This window comes from Hemiscyllium ocellatum, chromosome 49 (genome assembly GCF_020745735.1).
Source record: "Hemiscyllium ocellatum isolate sHemOce1 chromosome 49, sHemOce1.pat.X.cur, whole genome shotgun sequence".
NCBI classification, from domain to species: Eukaryota; Metazoa; Chordata; class Chondrichthyes; order Orectolobiformes; family Hemiscylliidae; genus Hemiscyllium; species Hemiscyllium ocellatum.
In genome coordinates, this window is record NC_083449.1 from 7333947 (window position 1) to 7347555 (window position 13609).

Genomic DNA, 13609 nt, shown 5'->3' on the forward strand with positions numbered 1-13609 from the left:
AATATTCTCCGTGACTGCAGTTTATTCCGTGAGAGAAGGAATGAGATGTTTAATTAACATATCGGAATGCTTTTGAAATGTGAAATAAAGAGATTAATTGCAGATTGCAGTTCTTGGCGCTTGTTTTTGTTTCTGCCAGTTCGACAGGTCCAGAAAAAAAAGGTAGAAAGAAACATGCGGTTCAGCAAATGAATGAGCGAGAGAGATTGTCTGAAGCATACATTTGTAACCTAATTAACAGGTATTAGTGGATTCTCCTCTGAATAACGTCCTCCTTCTTATACAGCATTCTTTTATGCAAAACATGCTTCGTTACTTGTGAATCGACGAGCTTTTCAAATTGGAAAGAAAGCTGATTATGATTTGGCGCAGGCTTCGAGAGAAGACAACGTGCCCTCTTGTCTCTGCCTCTTGGGAACATAGTAAGTACCAGTGATTTTTTTTTCTGTTTACTGCTGTTTGCTCAAGTCACTCTCTATTTGATTATTCCGGGAGCTACAAGCCCGGTTGGGGTTTAAGCCCTGAGTTTCATCATTGGGAAACAAAATAAGTTCCCGTTTTCTTACAGACCAACGGGTAGATACAGTACACACTGATTTCTCAACTTACAAAACTCTGCGGGGTTCTGTTAGATTGCAGAATGTTGTAAATGGGGCTTTCTGCTTCGGTTAGAAGTTTTCAAAATGAACCGAGATCAAACCAGATCAGTTGCCGGACTGAAATAGTTAATGTGGAGCTTTTGCAATAAGGGAGCACGGTATTAAAATAATATCTGAAGGCGTTGTACGATATAAATGCGCTCACGACAAAGAACGTTTATGAAATCCTGACAGAGCTAAAAGAAAGCATTCGGCCCATCGAGTCTGAACCTCCCTTCCAAAGAGTATCTCGAATCCTTCAAACAGCTCATGTGTTCACTTCTCCTAAAGAGAGACTGTGTGAACTGTACTTTTGTAATCTAAAAGTAAATTAACGATGAAGTACGAAAGCATTTTTTCTATAAAACTCCTATGTCTCGGCGACATGTCCAAATCTGAAGGAAAACGGTTGGTGATTTCCCGCCTGCCTTCTCAGCAATGATCTGGAGATGCTGGTGTTGGACTGGGGTGTACAAAGTTAAAAATCACACATCAGGATATAGTCCAACAGGTTTAATTGAAAGCACTAGCTTTCGGAGCACCGCTCCTTCATGACAACCACCTGATGAAGGGACGTCGCTCCGAAAGCTTCCAATCAAACCTGTTGGCCTATAACCTGGTGTTTTGTGATTTTTAACAATGATCATATTGTGGGAACACCAAGGGAGACAATTAGGAGAGAGGAGATTTAATCCGGAATACTCCACTACCTTAATATATGATGTACAAATTACATTGCAGTATGTCTTTTTGTTTCATTGCCGCTGAATGGGAATTACTCACTGGTATTTAATATGCTCGCTTTCACTCTCGGAGTAAAAAGACTGCCTCGGAAAATTAACTCACTGGTGAGTCTTTTTTTTGCAGATGTAAATTAGGAAAGGGAGCAACGTATAAATTGTTTTTGTAATGGCAAAAACAAATCACAGAATAAGAATTCACGCATTCTCCGCTGGCATGTTGGCGGGCTTTTCAATTCGAAATAAAAGCGGTTGGTCTCTTGGCGCCAAATCTTATCTAATCCACAAGCACGAACCACGAATAACACCACCATAAACAATGAGGAGAGAGGGCTTTTGTTCAGGGAATTCCTAATTGTGTAGCAAAATTACAAATCTCTATTATAATAAATTCTGCGATCACCGAAGACCTCGGTCGCTGTATTTTCATTGTCGCTGACTGACTCAATCCCGATTTACTTCATAGATTTATAAATACAATACTAATGCAACCCATCGTTTCCCGCTCTCTCTGGATGGTTTAGTGGCTCTGAAAAGAGCCGTTGTGTTTTTCTCTCTCTCGGGGTGAATGTGCAGGGCCGGCCAGGCTCCGTTTAGGCGCGCTCCCCGCGGATCCGGCGGGCCAGCTGGATGTCTTTGGGCATGATGGTGACCCGCTTGGCGTGGATGGCGCACAGGTTGGTGTCCTCAAACAGCCCCACCAGGTAAGCCTCGCTGGCCTCCTGCAGGGCCATCACCGCCGAGCTCTGGAAGCGCAGGTCGGTCTTGAAGTCCTGAGCGATCTCTCGCACCAGGCGCTGGAAGGGCAGTTTGCGGATCAGCAGCTCGGTGGATTTCTGGTAGCGGCGGATCTCCCGCAGAGCCACCGTGCCGGGCCTGTAGCGATGGGGTTTCTTCACTCCGCCCGTGGCCGGAGCGCTCTTGCGGGCCGCTTTGGTCGCCAGCTGCTTGCGGGGAGCTTTCCCTCCGGTGGATTTGCGCGCTGTCTGCTTGGTTCTGGCCATTCTCTTCAGCTCACTGCAACACAATCTACTGCTGTCAATACTGACGCCGCTGCAGTGCTGCCTATTTAAGAGAACGGAGAGCCCGCCCTAGAGCTGGGATTGGATGCAGCCCCTGTCCCTCAGCTCACAGAGAGACACCTCCGGAAGGGACAGAAAGGGCCGGAAAAGAATTGTTGGAGTCTGATTGGTTCACTGGAAATGACAGTTGGTCGATTTGAAAATTCCCGCCGAATTCACCCTCACAAACCTTGAGATTAAGATAACGATTAAAACGCAAAACACCATCCGTCTGCAACGAAGATAAAGAATTACTATAAAATATTAAATTTTAAGTTCGCTAGTTAGCTGTCAGCGGGGACAGGACGCGGGATCAGTGCCTGATCTGTCTATCAGGCAGGAGGAAAGGCGGGGTTTAAAACAGACCAGACAAACTGAACAACCCAACTTGTACCGGCCGTGAATCAATCTAAACAACCCCGCCAATTTAAACATATTAAAGGCCAATGCAGTGTACACCGATAAAAGGGCAGAATCTCACTTCATGTTTTTTTAATCACCTTCCCTATTCTCAGGTCCCCAATTTTGTAAACCATGGCAAGAGTGTGTTTTTGGTTTATTCAGATCAATTAATATGGAAAATGGTCTGCGCTCGGCGCCGGGACGGGGAACATTGGATTCGGGCTTAGCTCTTTCCTGAGAGATGTGGGTGGCTCTGATAAGAGCCTTTGGGTTCAGATGGGTATATATTACACCGACTAGTTCATTTCTTTGCTGCTGTCTTGGTCACTTTCGCTTTGGGCTTGGCCTTGCTTTTAGCCGGTTTGCTGAGGGGTTTGGGGGCTTTAGGGCCCTTGGCCTTTTTCACCTTCTTCACGGGAGTCCGTTTCTTTGGCGCTGCTTTGCTCACCGCTTTCTTTGGCGGTGCCGTCTTCTTGCCGCTCGCTTTCTTGGCCTGGGATTTCTTGGCTGTCGCTTTTTTGGCCAGGGATTTCTTGACTGTCGCTTTCTTGGCCTGGGATTTCTTTGCTGTAGTCTTCTTGGCCGGTGATTTCTTCACGGTCGGTTTCTTGGCGGCCGCTGATGTTCCCGCCTTCTTTCCCGCTTTTGCCTTGGCTGGATTCTTAGGGAGTTTGAAGGAGCCGGAGACGCCCTGGCCCTTGACCAGAACAAGGGAGCCGTTCGCCAGGCACCTCCTGATACTCATCTTGATCTGTGCCCTTCGCTTCTCCACATCGATCCCTCTTCTCTCCAGCGCCTTCTTTACAGCGGCCAGAGACGTCCCTTTGCGATCCTTGATATCCCCGACAACGTTCAGAATCAGCTCTCCCAACCCGGGACCGGGTGTTCTTTTCCTGGGAGCCGTCACCTTCTTCTTGGGAGCCTTGGCTTTGGTGGGAGCGGGGGCTGGAGGAGCCGTTTCGGCGGCTGCACTGTCGCTCATGTTGAGAACTCTGCGCTGAATCTCTCTCTGGGTCTGAACTGGGTCAGCAATGAAGCTGCTGGCGGCGGCACTGAGCAACTTCAAGGCAGCGAGCGGACGGCGCAGGGACATCCTGCTGTCAGCTCCCTGTTCCTGCTGCCTCTCTGTGTTTCTCTAACGGCCTAAACTCTCCGATTCCTCTGAAATTCCGCATCTTCAGAGAACCAGGCTCGATCGCTCCTCACCCTGACACGGGAAGCTTTACGGCCGAAAAGTTTTCACTCGAATAGACGGCTCCGTTGCCGAGTTAAACGCATTTTGCTGCTGCACTGATGGCGCTCTCTGAGCTGAACGGTGACATTGTCGCTACTTTTAGTCCGAAATCTTGAAGCTAACAAATGTATTGCCTTGAATTCTACCTTTGAGGTTTAGAAGGGGAGCAGAGGGATAACCTGAATTGCAAATATTTTTGAGTTACATAAGAGAGACTTGGAAATATCATAATATTAGCGGACACACAAACACAGGTACGTTAGACTAACCGTCCGCCCTTTTCCGACAGTCTCTCTGACACAATATTCACATTCACACAGTCACACGCGGAAATATCACCAAAGGTAAGTGTGGAAGGAGAGGATTTCTCCTCCTTTCAGCCTTTGCTCCGGTGTCCACGGAGTTAGTTGTAGTTTTTCTCCTCAGTAACTGTAACACTCTCATCAGCCCTATTGTTTACATCCTCAAAGATAGCCAGTCGGTTTGTCAAGCTTAGAAGACAGAACAGTGTGCACTGGAACAGGCCCTTCATGTCCATGCTGTCTCTCGCAGATCCTGAATACTGTTTTGTCAAATGCTTTACAATTGAAGCTTTCATTTTGATTTTTCCCTGTAGGCTGACTGGTCTATAGTTCCCAATTTTATACCTACCTCCCTTTTCCATTGGATTGCTTACACTAGCTAGCCACCAATATGTGTAAATTATTGCAGAGCTGAGAGAACATGACCACCAGGTAAAAGTGAGGAGTACAGATGCTGGAAACCAGAGTTTAGATCAGAGTGGTGCTGGAAAAGCAGAGCAGGTCAGGCAGCATCCAAGGAGCAGTAAAATCGATGTTTCGGAAAAAAGCCCTTCACCAGGAATCACCACTTCATCCACTATTACTCAGTCCACTACATTAAATACTACGTTCAATCCTACCCACTGTCCCAACATCATTTCCCAAATAATACTGATTTGATTCAGTAGTTCCCTCTCAGTAAACTCCCCAACTTTACTACTGTGTTAGCTGTGTGAACATTTGTGAACAGAGAACAACATTATGTTAGAGATTTTTGAGACGTTTTTGTTCCCCATTTTAAACTCCCCTTTTTTATGTTGTGACATATGGTCCTCTTTACCAACCTATTTCTCCCTTTACACATTTATTTTTGCTTCAACCGTTTTTTTTTCTTTCATGGCTTCTGCAACATTACTGTTTTCTTCATTTGCTCTTTGTTAGTCAAATCCGTTTTCCCTGCCATTGGCTGAATTTAGATCTGCTTGCAGCCTTCACATCTTTTACTATATATCCTCCCAAATTTTAGGCCTTTTCATTGGACCAAAAACTATCTCGAATAGCCATTTCAAATTTCACAATATCCTTTCCATGGGAGAGAATTGCACATAATATTCCAAAAGTGGCATAAACAATATTCTGTACACCCACAACTTACATACTCAAAGCTCTGACCAGTAAGGGCCCTTCTTTGCTATTCTGTCTAACTATAATTCTACTTTCAAGCAACAATGAATCTGCATTCCAATGTCTCTTAGTTCAGGAACATTCCACAGGACCTTAATATTAAATGTGTAAGACCTGCCTTGATTTGCCTTTGCAAATTGTTGCACCTCATATTGATTTAAATTGAACTCAATATGCCAATCCTGGGTCCAATCGCCCAACTGATTGAGATCCTGCTGTATTCTGAGGTAGCCTTCTTTGCAGGCCACTACACCTCCAATTTTTGTGTAATCTGCAAACTTATTAACAATAGGTGCAACTTCACATCTAAATCATTCATAATAATGTGGAGATGCTAGTGTTGGACCGAGGTGTGCAAAGTTAAAAATGACACAACACCAGGTTATACTCCAACAGGTTTATTTGGAAGTACAAGCATTCAGAGCATCGACACCTGATGGAGGAGCAGCACTCTGAAAGCTTGTACTTCCAAATAAACTTGTTGGACTATAACCTGGTGGTGTCATTTTTTAAACTAAAATCATTTATATAAATGATGAAAAACAGCGGACGCAGCAGTGAATCTTGCAGCACATCACTTGTCACAGGCCTCCAGTCTGAACAGCATCCCTCCACCACCATCCTCAGTCTTCTACCTTCAAACAAGTTGTGTATCCAAATGGCGAGTTCTCCCTGCAATCCATGTGATCGAATCTTGCTAACCACTTTCCCATGGGGAACCTTGTCAAATGTCTTACTGAAGGCCATATAGATCACTCCACCACTTTGCCCTCATCAGTCCTCTTCCTTATCAATTGAAAAAGAAACTTAGTTGAGTAAGTGATACATGACTTCCCATGCAGAAAGCCATGTTGATTACCCCTAAAATAATCCTGGCCTCCTGTCGATGTTACGCTCACCGTTCAATAGTTCCCTGGCTTTGCCTTACCACCATTATTAAACAGTGGCACCTCCAGTCTTTTTGCACCTCAACGGTGACTATTGATGGTACAAATATCTCAGCAAGGGCCCCAACAATCACTTCCCTAGCTTATCACCGTGTTCCAGGGTACACCTGATCAGGTGCTCATGCTTTATCCAACCTTTATGTTTAAAACCATCCAGCAGCACCTCCTCTGTATTATGGACATTTTTCAAGATGTCACCATCTATTTCCCATGTTCTACATCTTCCATTTCCTTCTCCTCAGTAAGAACTTGCTTAATATCTCCCACATTTCCTGTTGTTCCACACAAAGGCTGCCCTGCTAATCTTTGCTGGGCCCTTTTCTCCTTCATGTATTTATAAAATCTGTTTAAATTCTCCTTAACAAGATTTGCCAATGGTATCTTATGTCCCATTTTTGCCCTCCTGATTTCCAACATAAGTTTTTCCCTATTGCCTTTATACTTTTTGAAGGATTCAGTCAACCTCTGCTGTATTTAACTAATATATGCTTCCTTCTCATTCAGACCAAAACCTCAACTTCTTTTCTCATCCAGCATTTCCTACACTTACCAGTCATGCCTTTCACTCAACAGGAACATGCTGTCTCTGGACTCTCGTTTTCTCATTGCTGAAGGCTTCCCATTTTCCAGCCATCCCTTTGCCTGTGAATATGTGCCATCACTCAACTTTTGAAGATACTCTCAAAATTGGCCTTCCTCCAAATTAGAAATTTAACTTTGAGATCTGGTATATCCTTTTCAATAACAGTTTTAAATTATGGTCACTGGCCCCAAAATGCTCCCCCATTGACACATCATTATATCCCAAGTATAGGTCAAGCTTTGCACCTTGGCTAGAAGGTACCTTCACATACTGAATCAGAAAATTTTCTTGTGCACATTTAAGGAATTCCTCTCTGTTGAAACCATTAACAAAATGGCAGTCCAAATCTATGTTTGGAGTGTTAAAATCCCTTACCATAACCACGCCAGTATTCCTGCAGATCTAAGATCTCCTTACAAATTTGTTTCACAATTTCCTCATGACTGTTGGGGTGTCTACAGTCCAATCCCAATAAGATGACCAAACCCTTTCTTATTTCTCAGTTCCACCCAAATAATTCCCAGGAAAATCCTTGCTAAGTATATCTGTAATCTTATCTCTTACCAAACACGTCACTCCCCATTTTCTCTTGCAGCCCGCCTCCCCCCATCCTTTGATTCCTGGAACATTAAGCTGCCGTTGTATCCAGCACCAAACCATGTCTCTGTAATTGCTATGATATCCCAAGACCAATCCCATTTTCCTAACCACCATGTCTCTGTAATTGCTATGATATCTCAAGACCAATCCCATTTTCCTAACCATGTTCTGAGATCATCCTTCTTCCCTGTTAGGCCTCTTGAATTGAAATAAACACAGCTTAATTTATGGATCCAAAGTCATTCTCTGCTATGTTCCTGCCTGCCCTGACTGTTTGACTTGCCAACTATACCAGTCTCAGATCGATCTCTTTCCTCACAATCTCCCTGGTTCCTGCCCCACACCTTACTAGTTTAATCCCTCCCCAACATCTCCAGGAAATGACCATGCCAGTATATTAGAACCCTTGCAATTCAGCTGCAATCCATCCTTTTTGTACAAGTCACGTCTTCCCCAGAAGAGATTCCAATGATCCAATAATGTGAACCCTTCTCCCCTGCACCAGCTCCTGACTTGGGCATTACTTTACTCCCACTGCTCCGAGCGAGTGAGGGTAGGAGTAGGATGGTAGAGTAATCTACATGTTACTACCGGAGAGGACCTCCTTTCCAAATTCTTGCCTCTTCCTTATTCTTCCTTCGGAATCTAATCCTTTCCCCTTCCTATGTAGTAGTTCCAGTGTTTACTCTGGCTGGTCCCTCTCGCTTTTGTGAATATCGTGCACTCTCTCCAAGATATCCTTGATCTTGGCACCAAGGAGGCAACACACAATTCTGATTTCTCGCCGTCGGCCGGAGAGACAGCGATTCAAGTTCTGAGAAAGAGATTCAAGTTTTGTAATTTGTCAAAGGAAGACCTACAAAATCGCGACTACTTCCATCTAAAACGAATTAAGGCAGCTGATGTAGGGGAACACCGCCTTGATATCGGACAAGTTCCCCTCCAAGGCACTCACGATACTGACTTGGAAATAAAACCGCTTTCTTTCACGATCACTGGATCAAGACCCTGGAACTCCGTGTTCATGGCATTGTGGGCAGTACACGGACAGCAGCTGTTCCAGAAGGGATGGAGAATAAATGGTAGGCTCAGCCAGCGACATCCACGTTCCAGGAGTGAATAATCAAAAACAGCCGGGGTCTCTGTTATGGTATACAATACATCACAAGGTTTCTATCTGCAGCATACCTGACACTAAAATCTGTCGTCCACTACAAACTAAATCGAGTCCCAGAGATGTTGTTGCACACCTGGTCTGACTATTGTACGGCCATCCAGATGCAGAAATAAGCACTGACACTGTGATTCAAGACTCTCTCCATCAGTTATTTTCTGCCTTCATAATAATGTTCCACTTATTCCATGAGCAAGGAGTTAATATTTGTGGATGAGGGTCACCAGTATTCAATATCACAGTTAACGTGCGATATGACCAAATTTGTCGAATGGAGGAGCACAGAGGATGGGCCGAGTGGCCGCCAGTTTGTCCGCTCCCTGATCAGATTGTGAGAGAGCCGGAGGGAGGAGTTATTAACATGACCAGGGAATGAGCTCAATTGGAGCTTCATAAAGGGACAATGACCCAGCTTGAAACATTCTCTGCCCTTTCCTCCACAGTCCCAGTTGCTTTGGTCAAACTGAGAGATAAGGGAATTGGGGAAATGACCAATTGATGTTTGTTTCTGGCAATCATTGGGTAAAGCAGCGCATGGGCGCTGATTGATCCTGTGCAGAGGAGCGCATGCGTGAGGCCCTCCCCCAGCGCTGCCATTGAGGAGCATTTACTCAGTGAGTGCAAGAGGTTTGTTTGAAACAGACCGCAATGGAGAGATCAGCGCCCAGGGAAGCGAGGGAACAGCAGGCTCCTTCCAGCAGCACATCGGGATGGGAGCCTGGGACACAGAGGGGGCTCCGAGACCGGGATTGATTCGGGGTGAGTTCAGGGAGAACCGGGGGCTGTTTGTAAGAGGCCGAGCGGAGCAGGAACTGGTCCCGGAACTTGGAGTGAGCGGGCTGGGGGGGAAGAGAGAGGCCTTTCTCGGGCTGTGTGTGGGCCTGCTGAGGGAGGCAGAGCGGGAAGAAGCTGCTGTGGGACATTCTTGTGGATTTTAATCCCCTAAACACTGACGGAATTAAATGTTTGGCTTCTGTTTCATGCTGTTTGTTGCGAATAGACGTTGATATAAAGGACTGTAGAATCAGATGTGATATTCCTGTGAAGGATAAATATAGCAGGCACCGGATAAGCACACCCTGTTCAAAAAACAAAGAATTATAATGATCATGACCTGAATATTACATTGATCATTTGATGTGTTCCTACTCAGCTGCTAGTGATGTACAGGAGCTTTCTCTTTTGTCTATTTCCAGGCAAATATTTGTTGGATCAATCCAAGAGTGACCAGCTGCTTCTCACACCCAGCAGGTATGTTACCACTGTCAGCGAGGAGAATGTCCTTTCCTCTGTCTGAATGGATTGAGTCAGATGTACATTGAGCTCCATTTCCAGAAGTACACATTCAATCCAATAGTTAAACACACTGACTATATATAAATCAATATTATTTTCCCTGTTCTCAGTGGTTAGCACCTCAGTGACAGTAAATTCCATTATTCAAAGCCAATTATCATTCATAGGATTAGAAGCAGGTTAGACTGTATGCTTATAATAAATATACATTTATGAGCTGCATTAAATTCTTATATAGATTTGGCATTTTTAAAGTTACAATCAATTAGAACAAACTGATCAGTGTTACATGGTTATACCAAATTATATATAGGACAAAATTATTCTTTTGACAAACAGTTGTCATGTACAAAGACAATAATCAAACAATGTAAATTTCAAATGAACCTCTTGGTCAATCCTTATCTACAGAGGATGCTTCACATACGTACATACATACACATCTGTGTCTGGCTCTGCCTCTCTCATTCTCACTCTCAACCTGGTGTTGATGAAAACACACTTTATGCACGCTCCCATTCTGGTTGAGGGTCTGAATAATGCAGAAGCATTTCCAGACTTTCTAACTGTATGAAACACTGATTGATAAGACATTAAACCCACCTCATAAAGTGTATCGGATCATGACATGCAGAACTGGAATCACATAGAGACATACAGACAATGTTGGTGTTATATAGACCAGTACCACCCTTCAAAGTGATACGGATTGGCAGCACAACAGAAAACTCACTCTCACTCGGCCAGTTAATGGTAAAAGGCGGAAAAAAAATGTAATTTAGGCCCACAACTACTTCCAGATATGGATGGTCATAAATTGACTGACCCTTATTATTTATTGCTTCAGAAAATGTTAGTATTAAATGTTACATTATTGCAGTGCCCAGCAGCAACTGCCAAAGACTACTGCACACACAAAATGTAAAAAGAAAACTGAGATTAAATACAATAAAATTATATTCTTGGCAAAGATAAGTATTGAAACAACACGAATCCCTCAATCACACAAGTTTATCAAATATTGAACAGGTTTACCCTACACCCTGCTGAAAAAAACACAACTGAACAAAGAAAGAGATTGGCATCCATATACTCGACTTGTCACTGCACACAGAGCAAAACTGGCACTATAGGTATTCAAAGGCTGATAACTGCAGAACTAATCTCAAATTGGCATTTACACCAAGACACTGGCAGTGAGTGAATGAAGATTAGAATCCCACCAATTAGTGGAAACTAGTATGGAGAACAGATAAAGAATAGAATGTCCCAGTGCAGACACAGCAGGCTGAATGGCTGTACCAATTCTGTGATTGTGTCATAAATCATAAAATGCATAAGGGATTAAGGCCCAATTTCAACACCTTAAACACGATTATCACAGATTGAATCACAGTCACAGATTTTTTATGTTCTAATTCATTCATGGGATGGGGGCACCACTGACACGACCAGCATTTGTTGCCCTTCCCTAAATACCCATGCAGCCACATTGATGTGGGTGTGGAGTCACATGCAGGCCAGACAAGGGAAGGATGGCAGTTTCCTTCATTCAAGGAATTATTGAATCAGATTAATTTTTCTGGCAATCAACAGTAGATTCATGGACATCATTAGACTCTTAGAATATTATTGGCTGCCAGAGAATTGATCAACTTTGGTATATAAGAGTTGAAAGTGACTGGAACTCATTGAGAACTTCAATCTCACAGTCACTCAGCAGAAACTGGCATGTATAGATCAATTCCTAAATTCTCTCAGGGACAGCAGACATCAAGTTCTAAACCCTCGTATTGACACAACCAAAACTGACACACATCAATTGATATCTGCTCTCACATATTCACATTGCAGCAACTGAAAGGGAGAGAACAATAATTATGAACACACATACGACAAGTACATGTTGATAACGAGACTAACACATTCGCATAGCAAAACCTGACAGGTACAGTATGATAAATGAATTTGCACATTTATAAACAAGAAGCTGACAGATACAAATTAATAACTGCAATCTCAGAGCAGAACCTGACAGGGACAGGTTGGTTAATAACTCACATACAGGTGGCAGTAAATTCCAGAGAAAGATTGATAACTACACTTTCATATTCATAAAGCAGAAACTGACAAGAGTAGATTGATTATGCTCCCATTTTTCAAATCACATAATTTGACGTGTACACTTTGATAATGAAGCTCACATATTAACAGGGAAGAAACTGACAGGCAGAGATTGATAACAAAACAAACATTAGTGGAAAATTCACAGATCTGGCAGCATTTCAGGTCCAGTAACCAGTCTTCAGAACTAATAGTTGCAAAGATAATGCACACAATGTGGTCTCCTCAATGTTGGGGAAACTGAGTGTAGATTGGGTGTCCACTGTGCAGAGTACCTACGTTCTGTCCAGACAAAAAGACCCTGAGCTTCCAGTTGTCTGCCACTTCAACACACCACCCTGTTCCCTGGCCAAGATCTCTGTCTCAGGCTCACTGCAGTGCTCCAGTGAAGCTCAGTGCAAGCTGGAAGAATGGCACCTCATTTTCTGCCTGGGATCTCAACAGCCTTCTGGACTCAATATTGAGTTCAACAGCTACAGAGCTTGAGCTCTCACATATCATTACCCAAAACCCCACATATCTGGCCTTGTTAACATATAGTCTGTAAATATACACCACCAATTGTTAGCCACTAACAGACCCTATTAAGAGGCTATTCACCCACTTAGTCTGATAGTTATCCACTTTTCCTACTGTTAGTCTGTCCTACTGTTCTTCTCTTTCTCTGGACTCTATCTCCATCTGTCTTTCACTCATCACCCTTCCGCCCACCCTATCTTCTGTAGAAAAACTAATATTTTCCTAGCTACCCCCAGAAAATTCAGATGTTTGAATACACCACCCAACAAACTCAAGAACAGCTTCTCTGCTGTTATCAGACTTTTGAATGAACTGGTCAAATTTTAAGGCAAAAGTGGGTACTATAGATGCTGGAGATCAGTCAAGATTAGAGTGGTGCTGAGCGCAGCAGATCAGGCAGTATTCAAGGAGCAGGAAAATCAACGTTTCAGACATTCCTGATGAAAGGTTTTTACCCGAAACGTCATTTTTCCTGCTCCTCAGATGCTACCTGACCTGCTGTGCTTTTCTAGCACCAATCTAATCTCGCTCAAATTTTAACATTAATCTCTCTCTTTTTGCACCTTTAATACTGTGTTGCAGATTCTGTTCTATTACCCTGATGCATTTTGTATGATATTATCTGCCTGTGAAGTGCACAAAGCAATACTTTCCATTGTATCTCAGTGCATGTTACAATAATAAATCAGATCAAATCAAATGGATAACTACACTGTCAGAGAGCAGAATCTGAGAGGTACAGGTTGATAACTGCAGTCACACAAACTGACAGGAAAAGATGAATAAATACACTCAAACACTGGAATTACAGAGCCTGAGAGGGAA

General features: G+C 43.5%; 2 protein-coding genes across 2 annotated transcripts; both read right to left on the reverse strand.

Moving 5' to 3' along the window:
* Window positions 1-1703: 1703 nt before the first annotated feature.
* LOC132837126 (histone H3) lies at window positions 1704-2392 on the reverse strand. The gene has a single exon (XM_060856826.1). The coding sequence runs from the start codon at window positions 2380-2382 to the stop codon at window positions 1972-1974; it is 411 nt and encodes a 136-aa protein (XP_060712809.1). The 5' UTR covers window positions 2383-2392; the 3' UTR covers window positions 1704-1971.
* A 654-nt stretch (window positions 2393-3046) lies between these two features.
* On the reverse strand, window positions 3047-3856 carry LOC132837108 (histone H1-like). The gene has a single exon (XM_060856802.1). It carries the CDS (start codon window positions 3821-3823, stop codon window positions 3143-3145), a length of 681 nt encoding a protein of 226 aa, XP_060712785.1. The 5' UTR covers window positions 3824-3856; the 3' UTR covers window positions 3047-3142.
* Between the last annotated feature and the right edge of the window lie 9753 nt (window positions 3857-13609).

Coding starts and splice junctions, on each gene's coding strand:
- LOC132837108 (XM_060856802.1), bottom strand. CDS start 3,823: ATGAGCGACAGTGCAGCCGCCGAAACGGCTCCTCCAGCCCCCGCTCCC.
- LOC132837126 (XM_060856826.1), bottom strand. CDS start 2,382: ATGGCCAGAACCAAGCAGACAGCGCGCAAATCCACCGGAGGGAAAGCT.